General features: G+C 42.3%; 1 protein-coding gene across 2 annotated transcripts in view; it reads left to right on the top strand.

Moving 5' to 3' along the window:
- Nucleotides 1-1,373: 1,373 nt before the first annotated feature.
- FNTA (farnesyltransferase, CAAX box, alpha) overlaps nucleotides 1,374-14,816 on the top strand; it is a 31,607-nt gene continuing 18,164 nt past the window's right edge. For both annotated transcript variants that reach the window (XM_050800419.1, XM_050800420.1), the window contains exons 1-3: nucleotides 1,374-2,205; nucleotides 5,019-5,104; nucleotides 10,127-10,241. In XM_050800419.1, coding sequence (XP_050656376.1) covers nucleotides 2,006-2,205; nucleotides 5,019-5,104; nucleotides 10,127-10,241 — 401 coding nt within the window. In that variant the 5' untranslated portion in view covers nucleotides 1,374-2,005. The remainder of the gene's footprint in view (nucleotides 2,206-5,018; nucleotides 5,105-10,126; nucleotides 10,242-14,816) is intronic.

Below are 14,816 nucleotides of genomic sequence, written 5' to 3'. Positions count from 1 at the left end.
GCAGAGTCTTAAGCTTTTATGTTTTGCCTTTCACATTGAAGTCTATGTAGTATAACGTAGGGATGTAATTTCTTTTCCTCTGTGGGTGCCCAATTGACCCAGCACCATTATGCAGAACACCATCCTTTTCTCAATCTTCTGCAATGAAGCCTTTGTCTAGTCTCAAGCATCCACATATGCATGGATCTGTTTGTGAGTTCTCTACTGTGTCCCATTATTTAATTATTTCTGCACCAACACTTTTTGTTCAACTTTGAACAAAAAGAGGTGATTTAATGCTAATATATGGAGTGGAGAAACTCAACAAGGCCTGTCTGTTCAGGTTTTCCTTGGCCTCACTGTTCCTCCCTGCAACCCCCAGAGGGAAAGGAGCCCTCTGGAACTAGGGTTTAGTTTCTTAACAGCCAGCTGTCACATAGAAAGGCAGGGCTGGAGGAAGGTTAGAGTAGTATTTGCAGGTGCCATGGCTGGCTTTGGGGGAAAAGGGTTCTGGTTTCTATGACCTGTGAGGGGGAAGAGGGATTCTAGTTGCTGTGGCTTGCCTCAGGAGAGGATGAGCGGCCACAGAGAGAAGGGCAGGAGGTCAGTGAGAGACTGTGCTTCTGAAGCTGATGCTTAGACCTTCATTTGGGATATTCTTTTCTGATCCCCAACAACATACATTCATATGACCCATTGTTAATGCAAAGAGTCAAACTCTGGAAAATACTTGAAGAGATTTATTCTGAGCCAAATATGAGTGATTAATGGCCTGTGACACAGCCCTTAAGAGATCCTGAGAACACGTGCCCAGGGTGGTTGGGGCACAGTGGGGTTTTATGTATTTTCGGGAGGCAGGAGACATCAATCAAATACATGTAAGATACACATTGGTTCGTCTGGAAGGACAAGACAACTCAAAGTGCAGGGAGAGGGGTGCTTCCAGGTCCTAGGTAGATTTAAATATGTTCTGATTAGCAGTTGGTTAAGTTGTTATCAATAGAATGTCCAGGTTGTGATAAGGGGTTGTGGAGACCAAAGTTTTATTATGTAGATGAAGCCTCCAAGTAACAGGCTTCAGAGAGAATAGAGTGTAAATGTTTCTTATCAGACTTAAGGTTGGTCTTGATGTTAACGGCCCACCCCCACCCCCTTCCATCATGGCCTGAACAAGTTTTTCAGGTTAACTTTGGAATGCCCTTGGCAGAGAAGGGTCTATTCAGATGGTTTGGTTTTGGGTTCAGAATTTTATTTTTTGGTTTACACCATTATATCCGAACATATATAAATACAAACAAAAACTTCACCAAAAATTACTTTCTTTTTCTAATGGTGTGTGTTTTGAGACAGGGTCTCTGTCCCTCAGGCTGGAGTGCAGTGGTGATCTCTGCTCACTGCAGCCTTGAACTCCCAGCTCAAGTGATCCTCCCACTTCAGCCTTCCGAGTAGCTGGAACCACAGGCACCCACATGACGCCCAGTTAATTTTTGCATTTTTGATAGAGATGGGGTCGCATTAGATTGCCCAGGCTGGTCTCGACCTCTCTGGCTCACACGATCCTCCCGCCGCGGCTTCCGAGCGGCTGGGATCAGGCTTGAATCACTGCGCCAGGGCTTTATATTTCGTTTTGAAAATGCTGAGATGGATGCAAAGGGCTGAGTGCTCAGTGTCCGCCAGCCACCCTCAGTTGCGGCTTCCGTCCAAAGAAGGAATCGCACTCCCTGCTGGGGCCACTAACAGCACTAACACGGTCCGAGTGACCTCTGCAAAGCTCGGGAACGGCGACAGATGGGAAGACGCGTGGGAGCCTGGGGGGCCCTCGGGAGAGCCGCGCACCCTCGCGGCCGACTCAGCCAGTACCCGCACCCTCCTACCCAGATCCCGGCCGCCCGCCAGGACTCTCTGGCCCGCACCTCTATGGTAGGAAACCAAGAAAACAGGAAGTGGCCTCGAGAGGGGGAAGGGAGGGGCGGGGCCTCCGAGGGGCGGGGCCTCCGCCACCACCTCCGCTGCGGACCCAGGCGAGATGGCGGCCACCGAGGGGGTCGGAGAGGCTGCGCAAGGCGGCGACCCCGGGCAGCCGGAGCAGCCCCCGCCCCAGCCGCACCCACCGCCGCCTCAGCAGCAGCACGAGGAAGAGATGGCGGCCGAGGCCGGGGAAGCCGTGGCGTCCCCCATGGACGACGGGTTTCTGAGCCTGGACTCGCCCTCCTACGTCCTGTACAGGTAACGCCCCCGCGGCGGCCGCGGCGCGGGGCGCTCCCTGGAGGCCCGGCAGCCCCAAGACCCGCGGCGCGCGCTTCCGGCCCCAGCGCGCCCAGGCGAAGTTCCCGCGCGCCGCGTGGGCTGGTGCCGGGCGCTGGGCCCGGGCTGCTGCCGGGAGGTCGCCGCTTGCCAGGGCGGCGCCGGCGCGAGACCGCGGGGACGCGGAGCAGCGAGGTCTCGGCTTCCCTCCTGCTTTAAGCCACGCGGAAACTGCTGCACCCTGGACCGCACTCGTTCAGCTGTTCAGATGTCGCGATTCGTAAATACAAGAAATTTCCCGCTCTCTTTCACGGCCCCAGAACGCTGTGCCGCTAACAACCAGTGAATACCCAAGGGCTAGGGTGCAGTTCTGGTAGCCGGGCAGGAAACCAGGGCCAGATTTGCTCACCCTAAAAACGAGATGTGAGGCTCGTTCCCTTGGCTGGCTCTGCTTGGAGCACTGAGACATTTTCATCCAATCCATATTTTAGCGCCTCGTATCAGCCAGGCTAAAGGCTGAAAAGAGATTTGCTGCTGAACCTCTCTTAAGCCTCCCTGCATCGCCTCGTAGGTAATACAAGTGATGTGTACTGGGGACTGCGGTAACTTTCTTGCCTCTATCACCCCGTCTTTGCTGACGCCCAGTTCCATCAGTTCTTTGCTTTCAGATGGTAATGCTGATTCCCTAATTCCCTGTGAACCTGCAGAGATAATCGCCTTAGGTCTTACTTCTGTAGTTCTAGGTAAACCCATTCGATGGTTTGTTTACCTTGATTTTATGAATGAGTCGTAAAAGCCACTACCCAGATTTTTTTTTTTTTTTTACTGAAGATAATGTTTTATTGATTTAAATTGGTAGCCCCATAACCCTCAAGTCGGCTCTCTGGATTGTGAAATACTCAGGTTCTCACATGACTGTGTGTGATTCCCTAGTGACTAAATGACAGCATTACTTTTCCCAGGCCATTCCCCCAGACTCTAGGTGTCACGTCTTTGGTCATGATTTCTCTTGTAGTTCTCTTTGTATAATGGACGCAGTTTCTAGCATTGGATGCCACAGAATATCTCCTGTCAATAGCTGATCATTATAGAGAAATAAAAAGTGAAAGGCGTCTCACGCCTGTAATCCCAGCACTTTGGGAGGCTGAGGTGGGCGGATCACCTAAGGTGAGGAGTTCCAGACTAGCCTGGCCAACATGGTGAAACCCTGTCTCTACTAAAAGTACAAAAATTAGCCGGGCGTGGTGGCGGGCACCTGTAATTCCAGCTACTTGGGAGGCTGAGGCAGGAGAATCACTTGAACCCAGGAGGCAGAGGTTTCAGTGAGCCGAGATTGCGCCATTGCACCCCAGCCTGGTCAAGAGCTCTGTCTCAAAAAAGAAAAAAAAATGGAAAGAATATAAGTGAAAGTGTTTAAGAGAAATTTGGTCACACTGGGTAGTTCACAGAAATTTCTGTAAGCACTCACTGTTGTCACTATACAGTTATTTTAGCATTGCTTATTAAGTAGTCATTGAATGCCGCCTGGGTGCTGTGGATGTTTTAAGCGCTTAACGTCTGTTACCTCATTTAATCCTCCAAAGACCCTTCTAAGGTTGGTAGGTAATAATATTGCCCTGATTTTATAAATGATGAAACTGAGGCCCAAATAAGTAACTTTCTGAAGGTCACACAGCTAGTAAGTGCTAGACCCGGTGTTACAACTTAGGCAGTTGTCAGATTCCAGAGCCTGCTTTCTTATTAGTGATCACCTGCGCCACCTCTTGAGTAAATTAATAGTGCTTATTTTTATCTTAAAATGTCAATTCCTAGTATTTTGTTATTCAAACGTTTTAAAAATGCTGACTCAATCTTATTAGACCAATGAGTTAGATTGATTTCTAAGTTAAAAATACTGTGAGGCCGGGCATGGTGGCTCATACCTGTAATCCTAGCACTTTGGGAGGCCGAGGCGGGCGGATCACCAGGTTAAGTTATTGAGACCATCCTGGCCAACATGGTGAAACCCCATCTCTACTAAAAATACAAAAATTAGCTGGGGGTGGTGGCGCACGCCTGTAGTCCCGGCTAGTCGGGAGGCTGAGACAGAAGAATCTGTTGAACCCTGGAGGCGGAGGTTGCAGCGAGCCGAGATCACACCACTGCACTCCAGCATGTTTTGAGGAGCCAGACTCCTCAAAAAAAAAAAAAAAAAAAGAAAAAATCAGAAAACTGTATACTCGCTGCAAAAACTTATAAAACTTTAAATTTGAAAACTGTTGATTAACTGTTCATCTGAGGGTTTTTTTTTTTTTTTTTTTTTTTTTGAGACGGAGTCTCGCTCTGTCGCCCAGGCTGGAGTGCAGTGGCTGGATGGATCTCAGCTCACTGCAAGCTCCGCCTCCCGGGTTCACGCCATTCTCCTGCCTCAGCCTCCCGAGTAGCTGGGACTACAAGCGCCCACCACCTCGCCCGGCTAGTTTTTTGTATTTTTTTAGTAGAGACGGGGTTTCACCGTGTTAGCCAGGATGGTCTCGATCTCCTGACCTCGTGATCCGCCCGTCTCGGCCTCCCAAAGTGCTGGGATTACAGGCTTGAGCCACCGCGCCCGGCCCATCTGAGGGTTTTTTGTTTTAATTTTACTTTAATAGTTTAATATGTAAAGCATGTTGGCAAAACTTTGTCATGAAGAATCCAACCATGATTGCATTATGAGCCCTGTAAGTTACTAATGTCAATGTAAGTTTTAAAAACACTAGAGTTCTTTTTCTTCTGTATTTGAATGTAACCACTGGTTGGGAAATGTCTGTTTTCAGGGACAGAGCAGAATGGGCTGATATAGATCCAGTGCCGCAGAATGATGGCCCCAGTCCCGTGGTCCAGATCATTTATAGTGACAAATGTAAGTTTGTTTATATTAGGAAAAGGTCTGTAAGTTACACTTAGTAGCAGAAGTGGAATTCACAACTATGTAGCAAGGTAGATGACAAATTTCTGTCTAATAAAAATCTGAATGACTTAAGATGAGTTAATTTTGTGTGTTTTTTTATGTATGATTTATCTTTATGATTAAAAGTTTTATTTTGCCCAAAGACTGGACATATTCCAAATAATAAACGTTACAGTATAATAGGTAATAGCTACTATGTGATTGTGGTTTTCTTTTTTTTGCTGGAGACTCCACCGCCTGGGAGATTGTGCATGTGGCACACAATGTAAATGAGTTACTGTTTTTAGAATAAACTTTGGTTGCTGAAACATCAGCATTTAAAAATATATTTTGGCAGTGAAGTGTTTGGCTCAGTTGGAATACATTTATTGATATTAAAATGAGTAGATTTTTTCTTTGACAAAATATTCTTTTATAATGTGGAAATGTAAATTGAAGGTCATGGAAATGTTAATTGTTCTTCTAGGAAAGGGAAAATGAATAAAATGGAATGATAGTTTTGTAATTTTATGTATACATATTTCTTTCAGTTAAGTCTTTACTAAGATCATTCTTTTACAAAAGCGTTTTTTTCTGATAATAAAATGACAATGTTTAAAAAAGAATAATGATGCAGAGGTTTGCCTTATTAAGTATGCAGATATATTACTAAACTTCAGTGGAAGTAGCACAGAAATAGATAAGTAAGGACTCTAGAAATAGATCCTCACTCTATGAAAGCTTAATATGTGATAAAAAGGACATTTTATACCTTTATGAAAAGGGTGGATTAATCAAATAATGGTTGGAACAGTTGGCTGTGCACTTAGATAAAAGCAGAATTGTATCCCTATCATTCTTACGACGAAGAAGGTATTATTAGGCATTTTGTAAACCTCAGAATTGATTAAGGAAAAGGTCAGAATATATAACTGCACGAAAATGCAAAACTCTCATACGTTGAGAGATATTACATGTGAAGAGACAGTTCACAAAATAGAAATATCTATGAAGAGATATTAACCATACTAGTGATTGGAGAAATATAAACCATAACTTTTTCAGATTCATAAGTACTTATAACAGAGATGTTGGGGAAAACTAATATAATCATATGTTTCCATTGAGGATAAATTAATAACCTTTTTTGCAAGGCATAAAATTAACATTTTGGGCCAGGCTTGTTGGCTCACGCCTGTAATCCCAGCACTTTGGGAGGCCGAGGCAGGCAGATCACCTAAGGTCAGGAGTTCGAGACTAGCCTGGCCAACATGGTGAAACGCTGTCTCTACTAAAAATACAAAAATTAGCTGGGCGTGGTGGCGGCTACCCGTACCCCAGCTACTTGGGAGGCTGAGGCAGGAGAATCGCTTGAACCCGAGAGGTGGAGGTTGCAATGAGCCAAGATGGTGCCATTGCACCCTAGTCTGGGCAACGAGCAAAACTCTCTCAAAAAAATATATATCTATGTATATATATATAACATAGTGAATTCTTACATACACCATGGTTAGAAACCCTGAAGGAAAAGATAAGTTTTAACCTGTCAACCATTTATAGACAGATATATCAATTTAAAACTTACACAGCAGAAGAAACCACAAACAAGTTAAAAAGCAAGCAGCAATGTGGAAGAAGATACGTCATTTAAACAGTATCCATATTAAAACTAAGACGTTTCTACAACAGGATAAGGAGACAGTTTAATGAAAAAATGGACAAAGGGTATGAACTGGCAATTCACAGAAAAGAAAATGCCATTGGCCAATAAAATAGGAGGAAGAATCCCTTATCATTAGGAATGACACGTTAAAATGAGAATTCCATTTTCTATCCATGATTTAAGTGGCAGAAATGAAAACTGTCTTATGATATGAGGTATGAAGATATATGAAGAGCTCCATGTATTTCATATGGGAGTTTTCATATGTTTAGCCGTTTTGGAAAGCAGTTTGGTATATCTGTTAAAACTGGAAAATGCATTTACCTTACAACCTAGCAGTGTTGCTTCTAATTTAATATTCTGGGTTCATTCTGGCACATGGCATGAGAAGATATGCACAGGAGGTTAAACATATGGGAGTATATTTGTGAGAGAACTTTCTAGAGCTGGAATTACTGGGTCAAAGAGGATGTAAATTTTAATGATTTGTTGTAGAAGTTTTTATACTAGTTTACACTATCTTTAATAATGTATGAGTGAAAAATGCAAAGCCCAGACTTTGGAGACAGACCATCTGGTTCACATTCTAACTTCACATTTTACTGACTGTGTAATCTTGGACAAGTTATTTAACGCCTATGTGCCTTTGTTTCCACCTGTGTAAAATGAGGATCTTGATAGTAACTGTAGATGTAGTAAATTATTCACATAAAATAATAGAATACTTTCTGGTTCATAGTAAGCACTATATATGTTAGCTACTATAATTTGCAGCGTTTTTTTTAAAAAGCAAGATATTGGAAGCTATGCCCATCTTTTGGAGAAATGGATAAAATGTATCATTGTCATACAGTTGAATACTATATAACCATTAAGAGGATTTAGATCTATTATAACATGAACAGATCTCAGAAACAATAAAAAAGTCAAAGTTTTAGAAACTTTAAGCATGACAATATGTTGTTTATATTTTTGTTGTTGTTGTTGAGATAGAGTTTCACTCTCGTTGCCCAGGCTAGAGTGCAATGGCGCAATCTTGGCTCACTGCAACCTCCGCCTCCCGTGTTCAAGTGATTCTCCTGCCTCAGCCTCCTGAGTAGCTACACCATGCCTGGCTAGTTTTGCATTTTTAGCAGAAACGGGGTTTATCCATGTTGGTTAGGCTGGTCTTGAACTCCCGACCTCAGGTGATCCGCCCACCTCGGCCTCCCAGAATGCTGGGATTACAGGCGTGAGCCATCCCACCTGGTCTGTTGTTTATAATTTTTGAATTAAAAGAATAATGTTGTTTCGTTTTACCTTTTACATTGAATTGGATTTTGGTTGTTTACCTAGGAACCTGAGGCTTTGGAGCTATCCCAGCCTGATAGCCTCCCAGTTTATTTTATCAGTGTGCATATGTATGTGTGTATGTTTTGTGTGTGTGTGTGTGCGTGTAAAATAATGTATTATATATATATACATTATATACTGGTTAACATGTTATCATTTTGTTTTAAATTTAAATTATTTGGAAACTTGGTTCTTTTTGTTTTTTGAGACAGAGTTTCGCTCTTGTTGCCCAGGCTGGAGTACAATGGTGTAATCTCGCCTCACTGCAACCTCTACCAGTTTCAATTGATTCTCATGTTTCAGCCTCCTGAGTAGCTGGGATTACAGGCATGTGCCACCACGCCTGGCTAATTTTTGTATTTTTAGTAGAGATAGGGTTTCACCATGTTGGTCAGGCTGGTCTCGAGCTTCTGACCTCAAGTGATGCACCCACCTTGGCCTCCCAGGGTGCTGAGATTACAGGCCTGAGCCACTGCTCAAATTCAACTTTTTAAATATAGTGATTAGAACCAGGTAACCTTTGCATAACTCAGAATTTTGTGAAGAGGAGTAATTGCTCATATTCTTATCCGATATTTTCACTTTCAGTATTATAGGCTAAAAGGAAAAACTGTTTCTCTGTAGTCAAAATACTTTGACACCAAATGTTTGGAATTTTCACACGAAGCAATTTTCTGTAGACACCAACTAGTTGCCCTACAATTTAATTCAGTTCTGACATTACCCAGACAGACCCCACAGGCCAAGGGATCAGTGCTGCAACATCCATCCCACTTGAGATGCCATTGCAAGTAGTGGGTCCTCACATTACCCACATCTAATATTCTACTTGGCTATAAGTGACCCCTTCCTGTTTTTTTCTTTTCAGAGACAGGCTCTCACTATGTTACTCAGCCTGGTCTCAAACTCTTGGGCTCAAGCAGTCCTCCTGCCTCAGCCTCTCGAGTAGCTGAGATTACAGGTGCAGACCACCATACCTGGCAGTTCCTTATTTTTTTTTTTTTGAGACAGTGTTGCACTGTCACCCAGGCTGGTTGCTTGCGATCATGGCTCACTGCAGCCTTGACCTCCCAGGCTCAAGCGATCCTCCTACCTCCGCCTCCCGAGTAGCTGTGACTGCAGGCCTGGATCACCACACCTGATTAATTTCTGTACTTTTTTGTAGAGGCAGGGTTTCACTATGTTGCCCAGGCTGATTTCAAACTGCTGGGTTCAAGTGATCTGCCTGCCTCTCAGTCTTTTGTTTTTTATGTAACCCAGTGCTCCCAATAAATATCCTTGGATCCTTGCACACATATGGGAGTATATTTGTGAGAGAACTTTCTAGAGCTGGAATTACTGGGTCAAAGAGGATGTAAATTTTAATTATTTGTTGTAGAAGTTTTTATACTAGTTTACATTATCTTTAATAATGTATGAGTGAAAAATGCAAAGCCCAGAATGTGATGGGATCTCGTTTGCATAAAAAATGAAGGATGGAATTAGGCTATATACTTGTAGATGCATAGAATATATTTGGAAGGATACACTAGAATGAGTTAATAATGGTTGCTTCTAGGGAGGAGGATTGGGAATTTAGTGGAATGGAAATCTAGCGTGAACCTTTTTGTACTGTTTGAGTTTTCTGCCTTTGGGTGGGCATATTTTTCAGATCAAAATGAAATGTCAGAAAAACAGGTATATGAATATATTTGAATATATGCACCCCTAATTTTCCTTTTATACATAAGGTCTATGGGAGATTTGGAATCTGGCATTAACTCATATGCGCACACGTAAGCAGTAAGCATACGGTTATACATAAATAGCCCATGCTTTTTGTGGCTGTGACACTAGGGCATTATCAGGGTGGGGCCACAGCCACTTGACTCTTTATTTTGCTTGTTGGTATAAATGATACACAGGCAAATAAAATATCTTTATAGGTATAGTGACATTATACATTATAGTGATAATTTTAAGTAAGATGATCCTAATGTAGTTGTGTGCTCTATCTCTAGTTAGAGATGTTTATGATTACTTCCGAGCTGTCCTGCAGCGTGATGAAAGAAGTGAACGAGCTTTTAAGCTAACCCGGGATGCTATTGAGTTAAATGCGGCCAATTATACAGTGTGGTAAGTAATACACATCATCAGTATTCCCTGCTTAAATATTTTACTTCAAGTGGCTTTTCTTTTTTTAAACTGCACTTTAATTTTTTTAAACTGTACTTTATTTTTTTTTGAAGGGGGGAGGGAGTTTCACTTTTGTTGCCCAGGCTGGAGTACAATTGGTGCAATCTTGGCCCACTGCATCCTCTGCCTCCTGGGTTCAAGTGAGTTTCCTGCCTCAGCCTTCTGAGTAACTGGGATTACAGGCGCCCACCACCACGCCTGGCTAATTTTTTTTGTATTTTTAGTAGAGACACGGTTTCACCATGTTGGCCAAGCTGGTCTTGAAATCCTGACCTCAGGTAATCCACTCCCCGCAGCCTCCTAAAGTGTTTTGATTACAGGTGTGAGCTACTGCGCCTGGCCTTTAATTTGTATCAAAATAGCAATTCGCGTGTGGGTTTAAAAGTTAAGCTGCGTGAAAAGTAGCGATCTCCAGTCCATTCCCTCCCACTGCCAGTCCCACTCTGCAGAGATGGTAACTCTTAGGGATTTTTTTCTTGAATTAACCTCCATATTCTAGATAATTTGCTTAATTGTTTTTATTTTTTTCATTTCATTTTATTTTATTTTATCTTATTTTTTATTTTTATTTTTGAGATGGAGTCTTGATTTGTCACCCAGGCTGCAGTGCAGTGGCGTGATCTTGGCTCACTGCAACTTGCGCCTCAAGGGTTCAACCGATTCTCCTGCCTCAGCCTCCCCAGTAGCTGGGATTACAGGCACACACCACCATGCCCGGCTAATTTTTGTATTTTTAGTAGAAACGGGGTTTCACCATGTTGGTCAGGCTGGCCTCCATGTCCTGACCTTGTGATCCACCCACCTGAGCCTTCCAAAGTGCTGGGATTACAGACGTGAACTTCTGTGCCCGGCTTATGTTTTTCCTTAAAACATTATTCTTTCTGTGAAAGATGGTTCTGTGAAAGATGGTTCATTCTCCACTACCCTCCCTACATCACAAATGAGCACTCAGTTTATGTCCATGCTGACACACTATTTTTTTTTTTTTGAGACGGAGTTTCACTCTTTTTGTCCAGGTTGGAGTGCAATGGTGTGATCTCGGCTCACCGCAACCTCCGCCTTCAGGTTCAATCAGTTCTGCCTCAGCCTCCCAGGTATCTGGGATTACAGCCATGCGCCCCCACACCCGTCTGATTTTGTATTTTTAGTAGAGATGGGGTTTCACCATGTTACTCAGGCTGGTCTCGACCTTCCGACCTCAGGTGATCCCACCTGCCTCATCCTCCCAAAGTGTTGGGATTACAGGCATGAGCCACTGTGCCCGGCTGCTGACCCACATTTAATAGTGTAATTACATTCCCTCTGTCATTTTTGTTTTCTTTGTACCAGTAAGTAATTTGTCTTCCAGATGCTCTGATATATGTGAAGTGTCATTTTTCTGTTGAACACAGGTCATCCTTCAGTTCCATTTTTCTCTTCACCAGTTGGATGCTACATAGCTGGTGTTCAGCTCATTTGTGTGTTAGATCCCCTGTGTCCCAGATCCCATACCTTTCTCTTTCTTGATTCACTTTCTCATTTTATAGAGCATATCATTGAATAGAAGGATGGAAAATAATTTTTGAGATTTATACAATTAAAAATCATTAGTCTCCCTTCAACTTTAGTAATAAAATTCTAGATTGGACATTTCTTTCACTCAGCATTTTAAAACTCTTTTTCTGTTTCTCTTAGCTTCTTTTCAGCTTGAGAAGATTTCCATTCCTTTGTTTAAAACTTTTCTTTTTCTCTTTATGTTCTGGGGATTCTTCTGTGTTCTTCTGATAATTTCTTCTCTTTCCTCTGTTTTCTTTTTCTGAAATGCCTTTTAGTTCTATGTTGTATCTCCTGGATTTTTTTTTTTTTTTTTTTTTTGAGATGGAGTTTCAATCTGTCGCCCAGGCTGGAGTGCAGTGGCGCAATCTTGGCTCACTGCAAGCTCTGCTTCCTGGGTTCATGCCATTTTCCTGCCTCAGCCTTCCGAGTAGCTGGAACTACAGGCACCTGCCACCACGCCCAGCTAATTTTGTTTTTGTATTTTTAGTAGAGACGGAGTTTCACTGTGTTAGCCAGGATGGTCTCGATCTCCCGACCTCATGATCTGCCCACCTCAGCCTCCCAAAGTGCTGGAATTACAGGCGTGAGCCACCACGCCCGGCCTTCACCTGGATTTTTCTTATTTTCATTTGTTTATGTTTTTATTTACTTTTGAGATATTTCATCAATTTTATTTTCTAACTTGTATGCATTTTTAAAGATTCTGCATACAGTTTTAATTTGGGGGAGCTGTTTTTTTGTTCTCTGAATTTTTTTTTAAATGCATTGTGTGTGTGTGTTTTGTTTTTTTAATTTCATGGACGTGAGATCTTTTCATCTCTTGTTCTCTTTCACATAAATATTTTTCTCAATGGTTGGTAATTTTTGATTTTCTCTTTTTGCGTATGAGAGAGACAGGAAAAATCCTGATTGGAAGCCTTGTATGTGGCAGGATTTATCAGTTGGAGGGCTTCACTGTGAAGTTACTGAGTGGGGGATGTGGCTGTGTTGTAGTGAAATCTCACTTGTCAGTATTTAAGTCTTTTCTCTTGGACAGTGTGTCTCTCAAAGAGTATTAAGTGGTTTATTGCCTCAGTAATGTACATTTGACTGCCATAGTTCTGAGGGGTTAGGCAAGGGAAGATGATAGGAGAGTCTCACTGTTTAGGATATCAACTTTTTGCTTTTTTGCAAATCTTATCCTGTTGCAATTTGAAATAGAAACTTTTTTTTTTCTAACTTTGTATATCAACATTTTAAATGTCCTTATTTCCACCCTTTAACTCACCCTGCCTTCCAATGTGCCTTGTAACCCATTCTGCTTCAGATTTTTCCAGAGAATAAAGCCACTTGTCTCCTGCCCAAGACAGGATGTCACTTCTGCTCAGGGTAGTGGGAACGGTCTTGGCAACCAAGGACTCTTTTTCTATAGACTTTCCACTGCTTTTAGTCCCACCTTTGACCCTCAGTTTTGGAAATATGTCATACCTCTGACTTCTGGAATTTTCTTAAAGTCTTATTCTGTTTTTTAGTCAGTTAAATCTTGTCTATCTGCTTACACTTCCCATAGTGTCGTTGACCTCTTCCAGTTGCCGTGGTGTCTTTGTCCCTGATTCTCTTTGTTCTTGTGGGTTTATTCCTTTGTTGTCATTTTACTGGGGTTTTATTAGGGAGTGAGAATAAACTTGTTTACTTAATCTACCCTGTTTAACTGGAATTCTCAGTGTGTTTCATCATTTTTGGAACTTAGATTACACTTAAAGATTTCCTGTGAGTTTATTGCTGTTTTGAAAGAAGCAGTATACCTGGAATCAATTACCGATAAAAGCCAAGGGCTTATATTTACATCTGGGAAGTCTACTGGTTTTTTTTTTTTTTTTTTTTTTTTTTTGAATAATAATGGGGAGAAATACTGTTGTCTCTCCTGTTTAGCGTTTTATTTTATTTTATTTCTATTAATTTTTTTGAGATGGAGTCTCATGCTGTTACCCATTGGAGTACAGTGACATGATCTTGGCTCACTGCAACCTCCGCCTCCCGGGTTCAAGCGATTCTTGTGCCGCAGTGTCGCAAATAGCTGGAATTACAGGTGTCTGACACCACACCCAGCTAATTTTTGTATTTTTGTTTGTTCATTTGTTTGTTTTTTGAGACGGAGTCTCGCTCTGTCACCCAGGCTGGAGTGCAGTGGTGTAATCATTGCTCACTACAACCTCTGACTCCTGGGTTCAAGCGAGTCTCCTGCCTCAGTCTCCCGAGTAGCTGGGACTACAGGTGCCTGCCACCAAGCCCAGCTAATGTTTTTGTGTTTTTAGTAGAGATGGGGTTTCACCATGTTAGCCAGGATGGTCTCAATCTCCTGACCTCGTGATCTGCCCACCTCGGCTTCCCAAAGTGCTGGGATTACAGGCTAATTTTTATATTTTTAGTAGAGATGGGGTTTTGCCATGTTAGCCAGGCTGGTCTCAAACTCCTGACCTCGAGTGATCTGCTGCCTCGGCCTCCCAAAGTGAGTAGTTCATTTTAAAAGCTAATAAAATTAGGTCCTGGAATGTCCCTTACTATATATTGAGTTAAAAATTTTGAAGTAAAACTAGACCAGAACTAACGATGTCTTTAGGAAAATTGTGTGGTGGTGGTGGTGGTGGTTAAACCCCACCTATGGGGAATTTAAAGACAAACTTGTTTCATTTACAAGTAGCATTTTTGTGGTGGTTCTAAAAGTAATTATTTTGTTAATGTGTATAATAGAATTAATTTCTTATATGGATAATGTATCTACACGAACAAGGTATACTGTATAGGGAAAGAAATGTCTTTGATTCTCATGTTATAGAACACTGGTGACCAGAGTAGTACCTGAATATAATTTTAGTTGGTTGTCTGTCATTACTTAAGAATAAGAAATTTACTTTTCTTCTATCTCATACTTGTTACCTTTCACTATTTTTTTCTTTTTGAGACGGAGTTTCGCTCTTGTTGCCCGGTCTGGAGTGCAAT

This window comes from Macaca thibetana, chromosome 8, assembly GCF_024542745.1.
Source record: "Macaca thibetana thibetana isolate TM-01 chromosome 8, ASM2454274v1, whole genome shotgun sequence".
Taxonomy (NCBI): Eukaryota; Metazoa; Chordata; class Mammalia; order Primates; family Cercopithecidae; genus Macaca; species Macaca thibetana.
Note: the sequence above shows the minus strand (reverse complement) of the source record. Positions and strands in the feature narration are given on the sequence as shown.